The sequence below is a fragment of the Malus domestica genome, chromosome 04, assembly GCF_042453785.1.
Source record: "Malus domestica chromosome 04, GDT2T_hap1".
NCBI lineage: Eukaryota > Viridiplantae > Streptophyta > Magnoliopsida > Rosales > Rosaceae > Malus > Malus domestica.
Genome location: NC_091664.1, coordinates 8,825,579 through 8,847,376, shown reverse-complemented (window position 1 = coordinate 8,847,376; position 21,798 = coordinate 8,825,579). Strand labels below are relative to the sequence as shown.

Here is a 21,798-nt window from a genome sequence, read left to right as displayed (position 1 = left end):
CATAGATTGTTGAGTTGTATGTTGAGTTGAAGGTCTTCTGTATGTTGCAAAACCACTTCTTTTTATACAAGTGAATTCTATGATAGTCAAGTCTGCTGAAGTAAAGTTCTATCATAAATGTAACTCCTCAGCACACCTGGATACCCTTGGCACTTATCTCAGCAAACACCTATCATGCCAAGACTTTATTTCTATCCAGATTCGGCTTTTTCGACTTGGACTAGGACTCTGAATCTAGTCTCCTTCTACGCTCATTTCATTTTTTTATATGATCAGTCATAGGTTTTGATTCTGAAAATAATTTGAATCTTACCAAAACTCATTATGGTCCTTCAACAATCCTAACCCAAACAGCATTCGATCGAACAACTATCACAATCTGATCCTTTAACAATCCTAATTTCACTAAGACTCAGTCGAATTGCTGGCATTCTATTTCTGAGCTGAGAATGTTGCATGGACTGAAATTCATTATTGGGTTGAGAGTCACAGCCTTCCATCTTGATTTATTTACTCTCAGCCCATATCTGGATTTCATGTTTTACTGAATTTGATTAACATAGTGAATCTGCAGATAATATTGTTTAACTTTTTATTTTTCTTTGTCAGAACATGTAGGCAGCATGCTCGATATCATATCACATCTTCTAAAGTCAAACCTACTTTTCTATTATTTTTGTATGGTTAATCAGAAGGGTATTTATTCCACTATGATTTTCTGCAATTCTTTAATTTCCAATAGCAGCAATGCGGCCATACAGGAAACAAGGGATCTTTTGTGGTTCTGCATGCTTTAATTCCATATACTTGTTTAATCATAGATTCATAACCAGTTGTGAAAAATAAATAGGCTATAAATAATTGAAAAAAAAAAGAAAAAAAAAAGATGAACTGAATGGTCCAATCCTTTGGTCCCTAGACAGACGGAGTGTAGTTAACAAAATAAAAGTCGTACCCAGTGCACAAGGTTCCCGCTTTACGCAGGGTCTGAGAGAGGTGAATGTCGGCTAGCCTTACCCCCATTTATGGAGAGGCTGCTCCCAAGTCTCGAACCCGAGACCTACCGCTTATGGGCGAAGGTACTTGCCATAAGTTATTTTACATATTTGCAAATAGCCAACCCCAAAAGTAGAGAAAAAGAAATGAGATACCAGTTAATTGTAACAAATGGAAAATCAAACGAGGAACAATGTATTTAATTATACATGTTTTAACAATGCAATTCTCATTGTTTTGGACTCTAATTTGAGGAAGAACTTACTCAAACAACTTCTAATTAGCCCTTTTGGTTTTAATCAAAAGTTTCCCATTTTGTTGTAACTACAACTGAATCAAAATTCGTCTCTTGTTGCGGCTGCATCACTGGATTTTTTCGTACCGCAATTTGATTTTATCCCCATTGCTGCTAGATTTGGAGTTCTGATGCTTTAACATGTCCAGAATTTCTATGTACTTCTGAACTCTTGTCACCTTCAACTTTGTAAACCAACAATTAGAATAATACAAATAATGTGCAAGTAGAATACATTTTAAAGATGTTGAAATTTATAATACATGCACTCTTCTCTGCAATTTTAGATCTCTGTCGGCAACAATTCCATCGTTTAATCAACTCCATCATCAGAAGCTCAGTCAATTTCTCCACATCTGTCTCGGAAACTTTCCCACCTGTAGAAGCTGTTGTTTCCAAAGATGTGACCTATTTACAACAAAAAAGATATTAATAAAAACAATTCAGTAGATAGCGGTTAGGCCAGTTCGTCGCTGCACGCTTGCGCCCAAGTTCGAGTTCTTTTCCCCGCAAATATGATTCAATTTCATTACCTGGCCTACAAGCTTGTCCACTTCCAAGTTGATTTCGGCTGAGGATTTATAAGATTTCTCTGCATTTGAATTTCTGAGCTAGGCACCTTTTGTCTCTGCCCAAAATGTCTTCCACCAGCACAATCCTTGATCCTTGTTTAACTCTTGCCACATACTCTTTGGAGTCCCTCTCTTTCTTTTTGTATATTAGCTTCTGATCCAGATGGTGCAATTTCGTTGGCTCTGCCAACATTTTCTTCAACTCCCCTGCAAATTCAAAACCAAATTCAATTAAACAAAACAATTCCAAAACAAAAGTTTATGGATTCGAAATTTCAAAGTAGTACCAAAGCTTGCTTGGGAGCTGATTAGAATTTCGTGGTACGAAGAGCCATAATGGACGCTAATTTTGATTGTGGGGATTGAAATAGAACTGGGATTCGTCTCAACGGTTCGCTTTTGCACCAGCATTCCCCCCGGCCTGATTTCCAAGCCCGCACTATCGAGGCATCCACTGCCATCGTCATAAGAGCGCTTGCTTTCCGAAGAAGGCATTTTGTTCTTCTTTGACTTCATTGGCTCCATCTATAATCTATTTCTTGAACTTCTGAGGGTAAGACCAAGAAAAAAGAAAACTACTTGAACAAGAAACCTCAAGAGAAGCCATGAGTTTTCATGCGATGTTCTTTGCTTGGATTCAAAGTAACCCATCGTGGAATCAAAGAAAACCCAATGGTGAAAGAATTGGGAAGAAATGGTGCAAAACAAAAACAACAATTACAAGTAATATTTATAGCCTTTTTCTATTTACGACAATAGCAAAAGTAAACAGAGGATTAGACGAGCAGAACTATAAACTAAGTGAGACAGATGACGGAAAAGTGACCAAAACTTTGTCAAGAGTGAGAGATCTAATCAAAGCAATAGAGAAACAATGGAAAATGGTAAATAAAAAGGAGAGAAAACTAATGGCCAGCAGAGAAAGAAGGTGAAGTGAGTGAAGGGAATAAAAATTTTATACAAAAAATGGAAAAGAGGGGGTAAAGGGAAAAGTCCACATCAGTTTACGTGAACGTAAGGAGAGGGACAAAAAATAGAGAGAACCATTTGGATTTTAAGGTAAAATAAAACCAAAAATGGCAAATAACAATAAGCATTTTACGTGCAGAATTCAGATCTTTTAACTCTTTTTTTTTTCTTCTTTTTCAAGACTGTCGTGTGTGTTCATGCAAACTCAAATCCAACACCAAAACAAAAGAAATTAAAGCAGGAAAAGATTATACAACGAGATATATGTTTCTGTCCCCATATCAACGGGTAGACAACTGCATTGGTGTTCGTAATGAAAATACAACGCTATGTGGAAAGAAACCATGTCGTTACAACTTTTTTTTTAACAAACAATATTATTTATTCTAAAAGAAGGGGAGTGAGGCTCAGCCTCATAATAAGTTTGCAATAATGTGGTTCAAACTCGTTTTTAACGAGAATAAAACCTAAAATCTTTCATTTATAAATAAAAAAAATATCACTAAACTGTAGTACTAAATAAAATCATATTGTTACATTATTAATACAAAACGACACAATAATAATGAATTTGTACTATAAAAGTTGTTCTCCCCTGTACATAATTGAAAAGGAAAGCCAACGTAGAATTAAAAAGCGGAACATGCAAGGCCAACTAAGCAGAAAGAAAATCTTAGCCGGTTGGCACCCATCTGGTTGCGTAAATGTGGTCGTTCTGAGGGACATTACTGTCTTGTCACAAGAAAATAATTGGTATTTATTTATGAAGCTAAAAATTATTTTATTTTAGAGAAATACTAAGCTGACTCTAAAAACAGAACTTTACATGAATTCTCTGTCATCTCATATTTTAACGTTAATTTTCGTGCTATTATTATAAAGTATTGTGCCAAAATCATGAGACAATAAAAAGTTCATGAAGAATTTCATATTTAACATAATCTTCTTAACATTTCTCTACATTTTATAAAAGGTGCGACGCACTTTTTCATGTTTGAAGTAAAGCTTAATTAAATTAATAATCCACGTGACAGAGAGAGTAGTCAAAAGATAAACTCTCTCATTTTTGCACACCAAAGCGGTCTCTGCAATCTCATTGGTTAACACATCAATTCAAGTTCATCAAAATAAATACGAACATTTTTTTATTGGTCGATGCCTTTAACCAGACTTCAATTATACTATATTTTTACGATTAAATCTTTGATCATTGGGTCTTTAATTAAGGCTTTGACGCTGAAATGCTCGACTCTAAAACCGACATTGGTGCATCAAGCAATTATGAATCAAACCTAATTCCTCCAACATTGTCCCTCAAGTTTAATTTAAAAGATGTTCGTGTCGGTTCAACTGTAATATTGGCACCAACAATCTTATTTTCCAACACTGCTCTAAAAATCTTCTTCTAGCACCGTCTAAGCCTCGCCTAAGTGTTAGGCAACTAGCCACCGTCCCGATTAGTCCCTAAGCGTTTGAAAGTTAAGAAAGTGCACTTAGACCAGCTTAGGAATCTGCCTAGTTCCCCTAGGCACCTACCTAACCCACCTAAATCCACTTAGGCACCCGCTAGGTTTCAACTCTCACTTAGACAGAATATTGATAGCTTTCATTTTACATTTTATTTTTTCAATACTTAAATAAACACTCATTATATACTTGTTACCATGTTTTGGATATGTTCTAATACTTTATATTGTCATTTTATCTTGCAATTTATGTAAACAATTATGTGTTTTTATAAATGGGAATGTATTTATATAATATTTAATAAATTTACTTAAATTAGCCTAGTCTACCTATCCACCTGGGCGCTAGGCCCAAACTCACCGTCCGACTAGCACCTAACGTGTTTTAGCACCTTGTTTTCCAATAACATCTGTTTGGACAGCAAAATAATTGCTATTCCTAAGCTACTACAATTGCCTTCCGGATCGTTATTCGCGTGATTTCGCTTATTGAGGTTGACGCTACAAAAGATGAAACAGATGCTCTACTCAAATAAACATTGATTCGGAAGTTATCATGATCAACATTTTCGGTAGAACAGATGTTACAACCATTGTGAAACAAGGTGAAGTAAACTTGGAAAAGAAGTGCCTTCTTATCTCATTGCAGCAGACGACCTCACTCTTCCTTCCGGGGCTTTGATTTCGCAGGCCTTGGAGGTTTTATTACGTAACTCAGTAGGATCAATGCTACGGGAAGAAAGGTTCCGATGAAATGCACGCTTCCATACGAGGCCAGTGTTTCACGAAGGCTTAATACCTGTACCATGTGAGACGGATGCATGAGAAAATTTAAAGCATCAGAGGGTGGTATGTGTTCATGTACATGCGTGTGTCGTGGTCATGGTATGTTTGGATGACGTGCTCATATGCATGCGTGTCTTAATCGCATGTGTTCATGTACATGTGTGTGTCTAAAATGGCATGTGTATGTGCGAGAGACAGCGAGAGCAAGGACTAACAATGAAACCAACACAGGAGTAGTTCAGAACCAAGACAGTGTAAGCAAAGTTGATGAACACCAATATCTTCTTAACAACATCCATAGTTGGAGGTACAGCTTGCTGCCATCGGTAAATCACTGCTTGCGGAACAGGTAGAAAACGATGCAGATTAATTATCTTAAAAAAGGAATAATTAGTATATGCTTGCTTATTAAAGCACAGATAGTAATTTAAGGAAACAAAGAAATAAATAGTGAATTAGAAGCGGAGAGACCAATACCTCTTGATCCAGCAATCATCAACGCTGACTGAACAAAGAATATGATGTAGCCAGGATAGAGGCCCTGCAGTTCAGAAAATAACCAATATGATACAGAAAATTCAAGTTTGAACCGTGCGAAAAATCAAACATATTCCGGAGATAAGAGAGCACAAGGCTATGAAACAAAAGTAAGCCAACTAGTTAATGTAAGAGAAACTTAATGGGTCCAAGCACAAATTTTTGGAACTTGGCTTGACAACACTGCATGGTGAATGATCAGAAATTATGACGTTAACATTGCAAGTACATGAAACTATAAGGTCTGCACAATGAACTACCCTCCCACCCAAAATAAATATCATTTCACTTTAGCAATTTGAACATAAATGGGCACCAGACATTGGCACAACTAACGTACAATATAGACTGCCATATTTTTTTGTTGAAGAAATTGCCATCAATCATTAGAATGGTATAACTCCTAGGTGTTCTAGAAAACTATAGAAACGCATGTAATAACACAAGAAGCATAATTATGTTTAAAATAACACGTCACGGAAATCTATTCAGAGCCAAAAGTGGTGACATGAAACACAAAACTGGAGGGCATCTTGTTACCCCATCCCCACCCTACCAAATTCTACTCTACCCAGCCATCTATTTTCACCTAGTATTTGTTAAGGGCACAAAACCTACACACAAGATTTTAACGTAAAATGCATTGAACCATGTAGGTTATATAAACATTGAATTTCCCACACAATTTATTACATTGCAAAACTAAGAATTAAAAAGTGTACTGAATACTCTACTAGAGGAACAGTAAATCATCCTTTCGGTGCCTTAAAACAATCAGTCCCAGCATCCTTATTAGGGAACAGAACACTACAAAGTAACAAAGTTCACACATAAGTTACACGAGGAAACTGTTTATTTTTTATTTTTCTCATTTTTTAAATTATAAAAATGGAAAGAAATCCACTCTGTAGAATGAATGCATTGCAGCAGAGCTATTGTTTGAAGAAACAAAATCTAAAATGGACACAAAATCAGCAAATGACAAAAATACACATTCAGGATGAGGGTAAAACAGTTTATACTCACATGCCAAACAGCACTGACGGTCTGTGTAGCCAGCAACTGGAAGAAACCAGGCTTCTTTCCAGGTTTAACAAGCCTATCATAAACATCTACAGCAGGATAATATGTTAGTTAATTAAACAAAATTTGCGCTTTCTTGCTCACAGCTGAAAGTAGAAAATATCTCAGCAATGAAATGCAACAGGAAGAAAACTGAAGAAACTATTGACCAGATACCAAACTATATGATCAATTATTCATATAGTTCTTTGAATATAGAAAGCTTAAAACAGAATCCAACTCAGTCCTAACTAGGATTCATAGTTTGGATATGCAAAAATAGTTTCCTGGGAAAAAGTTGGGATTTTATGTTACTGACAAAAAAGAAAACTTAGGAAGCAAAAGAGATGCTCACAATGGCGAAGCCAGGTGCTGACTTGTATGTTCCAAACAAGTGGTAACTGAACTGAACTCTTTGCAAACTCAACGCCTATAATATCAACATTTTTTGCACGATCCCATCGAGGTTTTGGTGGTGAGGACTCTGTCCAGCCACTGAAACCGAGGCCAGAAAGAATGATAGAAGCCTCTGATATTGACCAAATGAAATAATATTTCCACCTTGCTGTGAATCCAGACATATACTGGTAGCTCAGTCGTTTCCAAAACCCCCATTCTTGGTATATGGGCTCAGTAAATCTTGACAAAGGAAATTTGGGTACCAAATATAAATACAAGGCCATACAGAATGCAGCTTGGAGAAGAGCTCGAATTGTTGCTCCATAGGGTGATGGAGACGGTCCTTTCTCTGAGTGGCTCCATATCTGAAAATGATAATTAATAAAAGCCAACGTATGAGAAAAGATCAATTCAAGAAAACAGAACTGAGAAGAAGGTTAGACACTTGGTACATAATAAGCATACCCCTTTTCCTTCTGTCCAGTCAAGATAATCCTTTATTTCATAAACTGGACCAGCAAAGTGACTACCACAGCAGAGGCAGTAGCCAAAGTACTCGATCAAGGAGGGTAACTTAATCAACCGGTTTTTCTTCTGAGACTCACGCAGACCTTCCTCTTTCAAAACCCCATCATTGTAATTGATTGCACACGAGATGACCTTCAGTGTTAACACCATTAAGGCCCCTAAGTATGAGAAGGAAGTTCAAACTTAGCTAATGCACATAAAAAGTAAAAGTGCTTAGACAGATATGGCCATTCAAAATGTCAACTATATACATTTCTAGTCGTGTTAAGAATTCATTAGAAGAGTCCATGAATTCTAGTAAAAAAATAAAAAAGAAACGGAAGTCATCAATGACCAAAAACAGAACCCGCCATTTTCTTACAGGAGAACGACACTCATTGCAACCTGGTAAAGAGCAGAAAATTAAGGAGGAAACGCAAGCTGGCTAGAAAGGCTGATATTGTGCTTACCAGTTGCATCAATTCCTCCTTCCTTCCATGCGTCCCCACTCATGTAAAATACATGGCTACACATAGAGACACATGTTTACACATGATCAAGAATTATCAAATAAGACCTTTAATAAATCCTAGATACATAAATATTAAAATTATCGCATATAGATAGTGTTATCCCTTCAATACTGTTTAGGATTATTGAAACAATGTTAGCATCAACAAAGAGCACAAAGATCCCTATACAATTCACATACTGTTAATGGTGTCATCATGGTTTCTTGCAAACATCATAAGTGATTGAAAGTTGAAACATTAAAAATGCATTTTAAAGTTCAAAGACATCATTTTGGGACAAATCAAATCAGTAAAACTTAAAATGTAACGCTCTTCACTGATTGCACATAAAGAATCAGAATTTTCATGAAATTAACAGGTTTTATACATGCGTCCCAAGTTAGAAACTTTCGCCTCACCTAAATTATTGTAATCATTGCGAACTCTCCCCCTCCCCTAATAATAATACAATTTTTTAATTAAAAAAAAAATGTTACAACCAAAAATAACACGAATTAATTGGATTTCATGACAGTTACACAAGCATTGTCAAATTCAATCATCCATAATTAAAAAAAAATTAATAACACTACAAATCATAACATAACCATACCAATCTACCAACATGAACTATCCAATAACAATCTTTGAAAAATCAATAAAAACCCGAATAAATTACAAAATCAGCGACACAAAATAATACTATCCACCAAATTATTCTCACAAAACTCGATTAACAAACTCACAAATAAGGAATCAAATTCTTCAAAATTACGAATCGGAATCAAATATTAGTCTTCGTGTTTTGGAAACGTACCAGCCGATGAGGTAGCCGAAGCCCAGTACGAAGGTAATGATTCCGCAATGGTTTCGGGCGAAGACCATGGAAGCATAGCCGAGGAGCATTGGGACTAAGAAATGGAGGTTGGAAGAGAATCCGAAGGAGAGGTAAGAGAGGAGAGCGCCGGAAGCGGCGGCGTAGAGGTGCTTGGCGGGTGGACTGGGGACGAGTCGCCAGATGAAACTGACGGGGATGGTGGCGACGAAGCAGAGGAGGAAACGGAGCACCGAGACCGAGACGCCGATCCCGGCGGCCATGGATTCCATCTCCAGGGCCATGGCTTGTAGTATCAATCTGCAAATCGAATTGAGAAACCTGTCCTGACTTTTATATACGGAAAATTAGAAGGAGAACAAAATCCATTTTTCAGTTTGGACTTGCTGAGTGAATGACCGATATGCCCCTCGGCGGACTTTTTACTGTTTGCGTGGGAGTCAGTGTTTCACACGATTTGGATTTGGTGATGAAAGCTGCGGGGGAGAACGCTGGTTGGTTGTCTGTTGGAGCCGAAATGACGATAGTGTCCTTGTACGGTGTCTTTTCCTATTCCGTAACTTCTTGAAGTCATCGAAAGCATTTATCCGCTGCTGGCATTTTCTGGTTGATGGATTTTGAGTCTCTCCATAATATGGGTGCATTTATACGGGTTAAAGTCATTACTTTTAATCGAATATGCTTTTAAAAAATATATTTTTAGAAAAAATATTTTTGGATATCAAAAGCACTTACAGTACTTTATGCAAGAAGCATCAATTATGTGCTTCTTTAAGGAAGCACTTTAAGTACTTTTTAAGGATTTACTTGCATTTTTACTAAGGATTGGTCCTAAAAATATTTTCACAATAAACGTTTTCAATCATTTTAAAAGGGGGTGTGATATCCACACACCCCTTTTTACTTCTTCCACACCTTTTTAGTTTTCGGCCGTCGGATCGGATGAATTGAAGAAGATCAATTAACAGAAATTAACAAGGGATGTGTGAGAAGTAAAAAGGGGTGTGTGGATAGCACACCCCTTTTAAAAGCACATCAGAATGAGCTTTAAATCAATGTAATATATTTTGAGTTCCTACATATAATATATGTGCATTTTATGCGCATTTAATAATATCGGTGCACTTTTTTTCTCATTTCACAAATCAAAAAGGTTTCAAATGGAAAAATCCCAATCTGTTTTTCACTTCTCTTACAGGTTTTTTTGGCTGTATGTTCAAGTTAAAATGCCTCTCGCTTGTTTCTCTGAAATCGGCAGGAAAATTTAAAGGGAATAAATCTCATTGAAGTCATCGAAAGCATTTATCAATGTCTGGCATATTCTTGTTGAATGGATTTCTAGAGAATTAAGTTTATGGTGAACTTAAAGATTACTTAGCTTACGTGACGTGCAAGTTAAATAGTTAATAAGTTAATTATGTCATTTTGTTCAATGCGAGGCATACAAACTTGTCGGTCAAGCTCGTTCAAGGAGTAAATGAATGTTGTTGCACCGATGGGCGTGCTGATGACTTCTAATCTTGCGATTGCGGTTGAGAAAGGAACACGTCTCGGTCTTTGGGTTCTAGATCTTGAAGATGAGGCTGCTAGTTACTATGAAGTTCAATAAACATTCGACTTCCAGTGTGCCAAATGATGTAACCTGGTAACACCCCAACTCGTCAAAAGGTTAGTGGCACGACCTCTTCCAACAAGGACTTAAATATTCCTTGTTGACCAAGACTTGGATAGATAATCAGTTGGTCTTGAAGTAGTATTGTTTATCCAAACAAAAGGTGTTCATCAGCCGCCTGATTCTATGGCTCCAGTGCTATATATCCAAACAAAAGATGTCGCTGATTGCCTTCATAGTGCTATTTATCCAAACTGAAAATGTGTTGGCGATAAAAACAATAAAATAAAATTTTCAAGAGGTTTAAGAGGTTTAGCGTAGAGTGTGAGTTTGCACAGGGTAGATTTTTGTGTTGAGTTTAAGGGGCTTTGAATGATGCACTCCTTTCTCTATTTATAGTAATAATCTCCTACATGACCGAAGTAGAATCCCACTCGAATTATAATTCCTCGAACTCTCCTTCATCCATTCTGAATGGGCCTCGGTCTATCCTAACAATTTAGGACTCTGAACTCGGCCTCATTATCTTCCAGATTCAATCCCCAATTCTCAATAAATGCTCCTTGATTCTCAAGGCATTATCGACATCTAAAGACTCCTTATTGTATAAGGACTAGGCCGACTCTGAAACTAACTCTTCCACGCGACTTCTACTTTGGGCCGAGCTCATAATTTCTCTCGGCCCAAAACTATTAATTTGAGTCCAAATAGTTTTGTACCGACAAAATTGTCCTATCTGAATTCATTAGTTTATCCTCATTTATCTGAATGATCGGTCTTAACTCAGGAGGAAGAACTAGTAATATACATAAAACCAAAAATTTCCTTCTTCCAACTTTTCAATCTTCCCATTCATTAACCGTGGGGCCCTCTTCCCCTAATTCTTTTTAGATCACTACTAGAACAATTTCAACTTGTAGTAGCTTCACTGTCTTCATAAGAGTTTTCAAGTCTCTAATCAGAAACTGTGTAGCTAGCTCATCATGGGCATCCAAGAAGATTTCAAACTTTAACTTTTGAGACCAAGAAGCATAGTTTGTCACATCAAAGTATGAAGGTGCATTGCAGGAACCAACAACTCTATCACGTTTCATGGTAAGATTCACCTAATACCAACAAGTTTCCAGTGATAATATGTATGTTACGAGCTGACTCTTTGATGCCAATTATAAGTAGTATCAGGCGAAATCGCTGCAATAATATGTAATAATGGATAACATAGTAACTATTTCTACCCAAAACCACCCCAAAATAACTCAAATACACAAGAAAAACTATACAAACATTTAATAACATACATGAACTTGACTAGTCACAATATCATAGTCAAACATGTACAAACCATACAGACGTCAATTGTCAGAGACAAATGAACTCTACATTATGATATACATCCAAGATTAAAAAAAATCATTTAACTAAATATTTCCAACAACGGTTAAGATTAAAAGAGGTGTTAGTCACACACAAGGATTGTACCTTAAAAATTCTTAACTGGTAAAAAATCGAGAAAACTTTAGGGATCTCCATCCACTGGTAGAAAACAAGTTCATATAGAGAATCGCACGCACAAAAACTCAATTTCCAAGTTATACTAAAGGAGCAGCTTATACACAAGGATTGATCTTCACAATGGTGGCAACTTTAGCTCGAACTCTTCACTTGTGGCACCAGTGATATGAATAAGACTTAAGATGAGATGCAAAATGTGAATCTAGCAACAAACAAATCTCCTCAATCGAACATCAACAGATTGAGAGGATTTGATATGGATCTTTACTAATGTTACGGTTAGCACTAGCTAGGAATTGACATTAGGTTAACGTTATGGTCAGCACATAGAAACTTGACAAGCTAAAGATAATCAGCCCGGTTGCAGTCCTCAGCTAAAACGCAGAGCCGTGCAGCGTGCTTGTTGACAAGGAGAAGGATTCTCTCCCCTCCTAATCTCTCTCCCCTTTCCTCCCCTCCTACTTGAACGGTTACGGTTAAATCACGTAAACAATATTATTATTTTTTATAGAAACAATAAGACAAAAAATAATATGTGAGAAGAGGGAAGAGAAGATGATAGGAGTAAAATGAGAGAGAATCCTACTCCTCTCGATAACCGTTGCACAAGAAGATGTTGATGAACAAAGGATCAAACAATTGAAAGTGCATAACTGCATATGTTGCGCAGAAACATAAACGCATTAAGGAAACCTACAAGTGTATACCGGCGTAAATATTTTGGGCCTAATTGGATTAATAGTCCCCGTAGTGATAGGGTAGTTAGAAGATAGCCCATGTAAGAAAAAAAGAAAACTATAATTCAAGCCCATGAGATAAAATCTGTTAGGATTTATGCCCAAAATTGAAGAATTTTCTATAATTATTAACACGTGAGCCGTACATATTAGGCTAAAACGGAACTCTACATACACATATTAAGCTAAAACAGATTGTTAACACATGAGGTTGGCTCACATGCTAATAATTAACAGAAATTTGACAAAATTTTCAATTTTAGACATAGATCCTAACAAACTTTACCACAGAGGCTTAAATACTAATTTTTTTACCACGTGACTATCTTCAAACTACTCTATCACCACGAAGACTCCACGAAGACTATTAACCGATTAAGCCAATATTTTGATTACAAAATCCCATACGAAGCAGAACAGAAGCCCTTAACTTGGAAGACAGCCAGACTTACAAAATCTTAATCCACAGTCACTAATTAAATTAATCAAACCAAGAGATGAATTTACAGATTTCTTTGCTTAAATACACAGGATACAGGACACATTCGCTATCTAATTTCGCTTTCTTCTGAACACGACCTGACCTGACCTACCTCTATGATACAGCGCTTCCTACCCGATAAAAAGCTTACGCGCAAACTAAAAATGCTTTAGCCTTTCTCTAAATTCGCTAGGGTATATAAGTACAGAGTCTAAACAGAGACCGCCTTTGGTGTGGGTGCAATCAATCTGGGTCATACAGAGTTTAATCTTCGTTGATGCATTCGGCTTCTCCACAACAAAGTCCCCAACATGGTAGTAATTCCATTTTCCAGGTTCGGTTAAAAAGCATTGAGACGAGGCATAGTGACCTTCTGAAGTCCAAAGCTGGAACCTCACAGGTTTTATGTCCCAACCGTGGACATGCTCAATGTTGCAAACTCGGCGACCAAACCTCTTCTGAGAAGACCGTCCCAGCTGCAACCTGAAGAATAGGCTGTATGTCCCGACAGGAAACGGGAACTCAACTTCCCCATCAACTTCAAACCACCATATTTGCTGAAGATATGCAACTGAGCAAAATCTGTGTTGAAGCAAAGAAAAATTATGAATTAATTCCACAAATACTTGTAGTTAAAAGGTAAATAGGCAAAGCATCTTATTCCAGTGAGGCAACCTCAATCTGAAGACTCAAGAACCAGGGGACTTGGGGGCATCAGAGCCACAACAGAAGTAAGCAATCCACAACCCCTCGGTTTATTTCACATGAACACATTAAGATGCATTGTATTAGTCATGAGCCCAAATGAGAACCAGCATAAGAATAACCATAAAAATACACACCAACCTCGTATTCTATATGCTTTGGGTTTCATTTTGTAATCGCGTTTAGAAACCTTTTGTAGGACAAAATCAACTTGTAGGAAGGCAACCATTAATGCAACAGTAGAAACAAATTCATAAAATGGCTTGATAGCAATTCAAATACGCTCAAATCCAGGAATAATCTCAAATTTTTCTCAATACTGGGAACTTTTAATTTTTGAAGAGTTTCACTTGCTTTTAAATAAGCTGAAAACGAGCCATTTCAATATCAGATGCTTCAACTTCTGACAAGCTTAAATAACATCAACTTCACGAAGGAACCATGTGCGACAAAAACTTTGTAATCTAAAGGGACCGGGCACATCGTCCTCAAATAAGATATTAGCCCATTCTCATTATTTTCTGTAACCAAATAAACTTACATATTTATAGAATCCTCCCTCCTGTCCTTTCAAGAGCAGAAAGGAAATACCTCTACATGCAGATAATGAGATAACAGATTATGTTTACCCAAACAGTTAACATAGATCATTAGAATGATTGCGATCATATTGAAAAAGGTGATCACCTCGAAAAAACGAGATTGCCACAAATTCTTTTTTATTTTTGGCATGCTTGACCTGAAAAACTTCAAGGGTCATTAACAAACCACATACAATCACAGCCTCAAACTTCCATACCCCAGAATCATGCATTAAAATCGCAATATTATTCAGAAAAGCCATAAAGTACCATCAATCCGTAACATACAAATTTTCACATTTCTCCAAAATCCAATTACTAAAAAAATGTCATTGTTCATACCTAGATTCTTCAGTTGGAATATGATTCCAATATCTTCGATCATCAATGCCGGTAATTGCTAATCCCTTCGACGAAATTGACAGGCAAACCGATCCTGTACTTTTATCCAGCCAAACTGTCTGCACCCACAACACAAAATCTATCAAACACCGCACCAAATCCAAAAACAAAAGGATAAACCAACAAACAAATTAATAAATTTAAAAGATGAAAAATAATAATTCTTACGGAAAGTCAATTAGTTGAATTTCTAGTCCCGGAACATGAAAATATCTAAACTTTCAATAATAAATTTTCATCTTTCAATACGTTTTCTGCTAAACAAAAACCGAAAACGAAATTCTAAGTTATGAGAAAACATAGAAACCAATCAAAACCCACACCACAATGATGCAATTCAATTCAAAGGCTCTAACTTTCCCAATTTTCCCACGCTTTCTCGGCACCCAAACAGAAAATAAGAAACAAAACCCGGAAAAACAAAACGAAAGATGACTCACCTTGGTACCATCATCGAAAGAATTAGGCTGACAAAGCCTCGTATAAACATCTCTCTTACCCAGATTTTCCAATCCATCGCCGAACACTTTACCCACAATAGTTTGATAATTCGACGGCAATTTCGATTCCCAAATGAAATCAGCCCAAGAAGCGCCGCGAAACGCCCGATTCAGATTTGCCAATTTGCAAATCTCCGGCGGGTCCAAATACCCCAGAATCAGCGCCGCGCAGCTCTCCGGAAGATCGCCGAGACCGGGTTTCGATGGCAACGATAGGACTGCAACTGGGTTTTCCGATTTGGAGACAGAGGAGAAACTGGAACCCATAGTTAAACAGAACACAGCAATTGTAGAGAGATAGAGAGAGAGAAAGCTTGAAGAATTGAGGAGAGAGAAGTGGGCATGGTGGGAGTGGGCATGGGGGATTTATTGGTGGCAAAAAGTACGAAACTTGGTGATGATTTGTAGAGGGGAGGTGACGCGTGGAATACAAGCTGTGGGAGGATTGTGTTTGGCTGTTTGTTTCCCGAGAGAAAAGGAGGGAGAGAGAATTGCGGTGTCTGATGTGTAAGAAAATATGAGGAGAGGGAGAGAGAGCATCATCTTGTCGTTGTTTTACTTCTTTATTGGGATTTTTTGTTAGCTGTGGACTTGTGGTTGGTTCGCACAGAAAACCGTTTCTGGTTTTCGAATTTATCCCTTTGGATTTGGTTTCTCCAACAAGATCCTTTTGGTGAGGATCCTGATGATCTGTAAATCGTGTATATTTTTCGTACCTCGTATAATTAGTTTTTGTCAAGTACTGTTTGTATTTAATTTTAAATAAAAATATTTAAAATAATTTCTGACCGCACGATGTACGATAAACAGATATAATTGACGGATTCTTAAAACCCTCACAAAGACAATCCGGTGAGGATCCGGATTCTTGGTTTCTGACTTTGTTTTCTTTCTTTAATGGGGGTGATTGAGCTTGACAACTTTCAAGTTCACCATCGGTTAATGAGACTAGCCTTAAAACCCACCTCATCTCAACAACTGCCTTTGGAATTTTCCCTGGGTTTAGAATTATAATGGTAAGTTGATCAAACACCAGAGTCTACCAAAATGGTTTTATTTTTTTTATACATGACATTTCTTGCCGTCCTTGGCAAGTTGGCATTAAAAAATGACTCGATAGCTAGGCAATTAATCAACAAATAAAAAAGCTCTCGATCGAGTTCGAGTGTTTGTCGACAAAAACATAAAATGCTAAGTAGCTCTTCTTTCATTCAATTGGAAATCCATTATATAACACCAAATTGGGAGCCATATGATCCACACTCATACCATTTAATGAAAAAAAAGCCATCATTCCTACCCCTAGTATTTTTTTTTTCTAAGAAAGAGGACTAACTGGTAGCTTTGCTACAACAGTCCACCTTTTTAAGAGTTGAAAATATTCACATAGGTATTTCAGTCTTCTCCTGTCCACCATCTTGTAATTCACACAACATTAGGAATCGACCCAAGATGTGTGTTGTAAATTGAGAGTTTCAATATTCATGCAACATCATAATTGTACAAGAGTCCTAGTCAAAATATATATACAAGAAGAAAGGAACCGAAGCCTATGGCTCCTTGATTTACGCCTAGTCCTAGTCAGCTAGTTACAATCCCTTGAAATAAAGACCAAAGATAAAGCCTACATGCTGAAAAAGATGATGCCATGCTGCATAAGCTGATGCCATGATGCACAGTGCACAATACTACTTTTTCTACTGAAAAGCCTGCACAAACAGTACTACTTTTTCTTCCAATACTCCCCCTCAAGCTGGATCAAAAGGATTGATTGATCCAAGCTTGAACAAAATGCGTTGAAATGCAGTGAAAGACAGCCCTTTGGTAAAAATATCTGCAAGCTGATCATGGCTTCGTGTGTAGTGGGTATCGATAACGTTGGACTGAACTTGTGCTCGAATATAATGACAGTCAACCTTTATATGTTTTGTGTGTTCGTGAAAAACTGGATTTGATGCAATGTGCATCGCAGCCTGATTATCACTGTACATAGACATTGGCTGACTATGGGAGAAGCCTAAATCCAGGAGAAGACCCTTGAGCCAAATGAGTTCGCAGGCTGTAGAGGCCATGGCGTGATACTCAGCCTCGGCGCTAGACCTTTCAACAATGCTTTGCTTCTTGCTTTTCCAGGTAACCAAATTGCCTCCCATAAAGGTGCATAAACCAGTGGTGGATTTACGATCAATGGAGTTGCCCGCCCAATTAGCATCAGTGTATCCTGAAATCCATGTATGTCTATTAATTTCATCAATATTCCGCGTCCAACATAACCCTTTAAATAACGAAGGATGTGATGAACAATTTTGAAATGAGCCATGGTTGGAGAATGCATGAATTGGCTAACAATACTCACCGCATAAGAGATGTCAGGACGTGTAATGGTAAGGTAGATGAGTTTGCCAACCATTCTTTGATAGTAGCTCAGATTAATGATTGGATCATCATCAGGTTCCATCTTAAGATTGGTATCCAAAGGTGTTCAAGCTGGCTTGCAATCCGTTATTTCAGCTTCTTGAAGAAGATCAAGAACATACTTGCGTTGATTTAAAAAGAAACCTTTACGAGAGTGTGCCATTTCAATTCCCAAAAAATATTTGAGATTGCCAAGATCTTTGATGGAAAATTGGTTGCTGAGATATTGTTTGAGGAAGGTGATTTTTGAAACGTTATCTCTAGTCACAATAAGATCATCCACATAAATGAGCACCACCAATTTTTCCGCTGAGTTAGTTCGAACAAACATTGAGGAATCAACATGACTCCTACGAAACCCAACTTGTTCAAGAACAAAACTAAGCTTAGCGTACCAAGCTCAAGAAGACTGCTTTAGACCATAGATTGCTTTGTGGAGTTTGCACACCAAATCTGTGTCATTGGATTAAGAATAACCTGGAGGAAGTTTCATATAAACCTCTTCTTCAAGGTCACCATGCAAGAAGGCATTCTTAACGTCCATTTGAAAAAGAGGCCATGCATGATTAATTGCAACTGATAACAACACCCTAACTGTGTTCATTTTTGCAACCGGAACAAATGTCTCCTTATAATCCACACCATAAGTTTAAGTGAACCCACGGGCAACCAAACGTGCTTCGTCTCTCTCAATGGTGCCATCTGAGTTAAACTTGGTCTTATAGACCCAACGACTTCCCAATGCTTTCTTATCCTTGGGAAGTTTGACAACCGTCCACGTATGGTTCTCGTGGAGAGCTTGAAGCTCTTTGGCCATGGCTTTTCTCCACTCAACATGAAGATTAGCCTCCTGAAAGGTTTGTGGCTCACGGACCCCAGTGATAGTTCTTAGAAATGCAGCATAGGTAGGTGAGAATTTGTTATAATCAATGGCATTAGTCAAGGGATACCTGACTATATAGGTTACATAATCAAGTAACCTGGATGACGGGTGCCTTTCTCGAGCAGGATTGCGACGGACAACATCGAGTTGATCTAGGGAATGAACTATTGAATGAGCCTCAGGATTTGAACTGGTGGTACTAGTAGGAGTGACTTGAACTTCAAGTGTTTCCTGTGCATTGGTGACATCTTGTTCAGTTTGCATTTGTTGGGATATTGACAATGCAGGATCACTAGGAGAAAATGTTGGTGCATCACAACCAGAATATGACACATGGAAGAGTTCACTTAGATGCTCCCCCTGCCGAGAATAATCTATAGGTCGTGAAAAATAAAGAGTGCCTTCATCAAACTTAACATCCCTTGAAACCACCATTTTTTGAGTTATGGTTGTAGCATCGATACCACTTTTGCGTGGATGAGTAACCTAGGAAGACACATTTTGCAGCTCTAGGATCCAATTGGTCACGGTTTGGGGCTTGAATATGAACAAAACATGTACACCCAAAAACCCTCAAATGCGTCAAATTGAGTTTTCTTCCTTTCAAGACTTCGTAGGGTGATTTGAAGTCCAAAACTTTACTAGGTAATCTATTAATGAGATAGGTGGCTGTGAGCACTCCTTGGGACCAAAACTTATTTGGGACATTCATATTGAACATAAGTGCTCTAGTTTTCTCAAAAAGGTCCCTATTCTTTCTCTCAGCTACCCCATTTTGTTAGGGTGTTCCAACACAACTTGTTTGATGTAGAATGCCATGCATGCTCAAGTACCGTGACATGTTATGGGACATATATTCGGTGCCATTGTCTGATCTTAAAACATGAATGTGTGAAGAAAATTGAGTGGTGACAAGTTTATGAAAATCTTTAAAAACATTCACAACTTCACTTTTAAGTTTCAAAAGATACAACCAAGTGATCCTTGTGAAATCATCCACAAAGGTTACAAAATATTTGTATCCATCGAAGGATTCCAAAATGGGTCCCCAAATATCAGAATGCACGATTTCAAAAGGATTACTAGCTCTTGACATAGAGGAAGTAAATGGTAATCTAGCAAACTTAGACAAGTGACAAACAGCACAAGGATTTGTAATTTTACAGAAGCTTGGAAACAAAGTGGACAAAACTTTTCCAGAGGGATGCGCTAGTCGCTAGTGCCAAAGTTGTTGTTCTTGCACTAAACTTGAATTAACTTGAAAGACTTTGGGAACTTGGGTTTCCTTGGGTAGATAATAGAGACCATTTAAGAGGAAACCCTCACCAATCGTCTTCTTGGTGGCTAGGTCCTAAAAATTAACATTGTGAAGAGAGAAGATAGCAAGACACTTTAGTGAATTTGTGATTTTTCCAACAGATAAAAATTGGAAAGGAAAGGAGGGGACGTAAAGAGCATCAGACTCTACGTTGTTAGAGATCAAATTCACTTTTCCCTTCCCTAGAACTGAGGCACCCTTGCCATTGGCAACTGATACATGAGAAGGAATTGGCAGTTTTTGAAAATCATGCAAGGTTGTAAATTTATTTGTCATATAATCAGTGGCACCTGAGTCTATAATCCAATAATCATACACACTACCAACTTTGAGAGCAGTTGAAAAGGAGTTCAAGATACCTAAGATGTCTCTTAAAGGTGTGCGTTCATTTTCAACCAAAAAGCCTGCAAATTTTCCAAGTAGTGTTGTCTCATTGTTGTCACAATAATGGATTGTCCTTTCATAATCACTACTTCCTTGTTTCTTATGAAGAAAAGCTGCAAATTCATTAATTAATGCAGTTGGGTAGGAAGTGAAACTTGAAACCCCTTCTGTAAACGAGGAGGCTGCATGATTTGCATGGTTGGCTTTGAAAGGAGAATGATTGGATTTGAAAGGAGAATTGTGAGAGAATTTTGAAGGGCCCTTCTGATCTTTTGACAACTTTGGTTTTAATTCTGGATGTAAAATCCAACACCAGTCCCTTGAATGTCCACTCGCATTGCAATAACTACACTTTAAGTATTTTTTTCCCCTTGTAGCTCTTTTCCTCGACACCCTTATGATTAGAAGCATAGGCCCTGACTTCTGGCATGTTTGACTTGGCTTCTATGTTCATTACCTTTTTGTGTACCTCCTCTCGCTAAATAGTAGCATAAACACTGGAAAATGAAGGCAAATCATGGTTCATCAAAATATGGCTTCGAATGTCTTCAAACTCGTAACTGAGACTTGCCAAAAGCTGGAAGATTTTGTCTTCCTCAGCCCTTTTAATTAGCACCGCAGCATCAATGGTGTGAGGACGATAGACATTCAATTCATTCCACATGCTTGTTAGCTTCCCAAGATGTTGCACGAAAGATTGTCCTTCCTGCTGCAAGCCAGAAATATCTCTCTTTAGTTGGAAAACACGAGCTGAGTTGTTTTGGTTTCCATATATTTCTTGAGATTCTTCCAAAGATGCATGGATGACTCAGCATAACTGAAAACCTCGGCAATTTTTCGCTTCATTGAGTTGAGCAACCACGACATGACCAGCTGGTCCTTGTATAACCAAGCATCGTAACTTGAAAAAAGAGATTTCAAGCATTTTAATGGCTCCATTGACATAGCCGAGTTTAGACATTCCCCTAGAGCTAATGTAACAGCCCTTTCCCAAGGAAGATAATTAAACTCGTTTAAAAGCACTGAACTAAGACGTTGATTTGGGTTAACCTCAACATCAGAAAAAACTGAAGGTGGAGAAACATGGGAACTCTCTCCTTCAAGACTTACATAACTTTCTTCAGCCATGGTTGTGGGTTGAAGAACAACTCAGAGAACTATCAGAAAAATATACAGAGACAGGCCTGTTAGGGTCACTGCTCTGATACCATGTTGTAAATTGAGAGTTTCAATATTCATGCAACATCATAATTGTACAAGAGTCCTAGTCAGAATATATATACAAGAAGAAAGGAACTGAAACCTATGGCTCCTTGATTTACGCTTAGTCCT

At 37.6% G+C, this 21,798-nt stretch overlaps 2 protein-coding genes, 1 long non-coding RNA gene and 1 pseudogene across 3 annotated transcripts; all 4 read right to left on the bottom strand.

Moving 5' to 3' along the window:
* Positions 1–1,168: 1,168 nt before the first annotated feature.
* LOC103433024 (BAG family molecular chaperone regulator 1-like) lies at positions 1,169–3,351 on the bottom strand (annotated as a pseudogene).
* Positions 3,352–4,807: 1,456 nt separating this feature from the next.
* Positions 4,808–9,378, bottom strand: LOC103433023 (lysophospholipid acyltransferase 1-like). The gene is made up of 8 exons (XM_008371250.4): positions 8,919–9,378; positions 8,060–8,115; positions 7,548–7,768; positions 7,039–7,447; positions 6,648–6,733; positions 5,562–5,625; positions 5,300–5,418; positions 4,808–5,097 (listed from the first exon to the last, which is right to left on the bottom strand). Exons 1-8 carry the CDS (start codon positions 9,218–9,220, stop codon positions 4,957–4,959), a joined length of 1,398 nt encoding a protein of 465 aa, XP_008369472.2. The 5' UTR covers positions 9,221–9,378; the 3' UTR covers positions 4,808–4,956.
* A 3,867-nt stretch (positions 9,379–13,245) lies between these two features.
* LOC103428129 (F-box protein PP2-A12-like) lies at positions 13,246–16,004 on the bottom strand. The gene is made up of 3 exons (XM_008366229.4): positions 15,407–16,004; positions 14,907–15,025; positions 13,246–13,860 (listed from the first exon to the last, which is right to left on the bottom strand). The coding sequence occupies exons 1-3, from the start codon at positions 15,731–15,733 to the stop codon at positions 13,437–13,439; spliced, it is 870 nt and encodes a 289-aa protein (XP_008364451.2). The 5' UTR covers positions 15,734–16,004; the 3' UTR covers positions 13,246–13,436.
* On the bottom strand, positions 14,440–14,803 carry LOC139195258 (uncharacterized). The gene is made up of 2 exons (XR_011579946.1): positions 14,671–14,803; positions 14,440–14,576 (listed from the first exon to the last, which is right to left on the bottom strand). It is a non-coding gene; the product is annotated as an uncharacterized lncRNA (long non-coding RNA).
* Positions 16,005–21,798: the final 5,794 nt, after the last annotated feature.

Coding starts and splice junctions, on each gene's coding strand:
- LOC103433023 (XM_008371250.4), bottom strand. CDS start 9,220: ATGGCCCTGGAGATGGAATCCATGGCCGCCGGGATCGGCGTCTCGGTC. Junction 6,734..7,038: donor CAGCACCTGGCTTCGCCATT/GTGAGCATCTCT, acceptor ATCCTGCTGTAG/ATGTTTATGATAGGCTTGTT. Junction 5,419..5,561: donor GATGATTGCTGGATCAAGAG/GTATTGGTCTCT, acceptor TTCCGCAAGCAG/TGATTTACCGATGGCAGCAA.
- LOC103428129 (XM_008366229.4), bottom strand. CDS start 15,733: ATGGGTTCCAGTTTCTCCTCTGTCTCCAAATCGGAAAACCCAGTTGCA. Junction 15,026..15,406: donor CTTTCGATGATGGTACCAAG/GTGAGTCATCTT, acceptor TTGTGGGTGCAG/ACAGTTTGGCTGGATAAAAG. Junction 13,861..14,906: donor ATTCCAACTGAAGAATCTAG/GTATGAACAATG, acceptor GCTTCAACACAG/ATTTTGCTCAGTTGCATATC.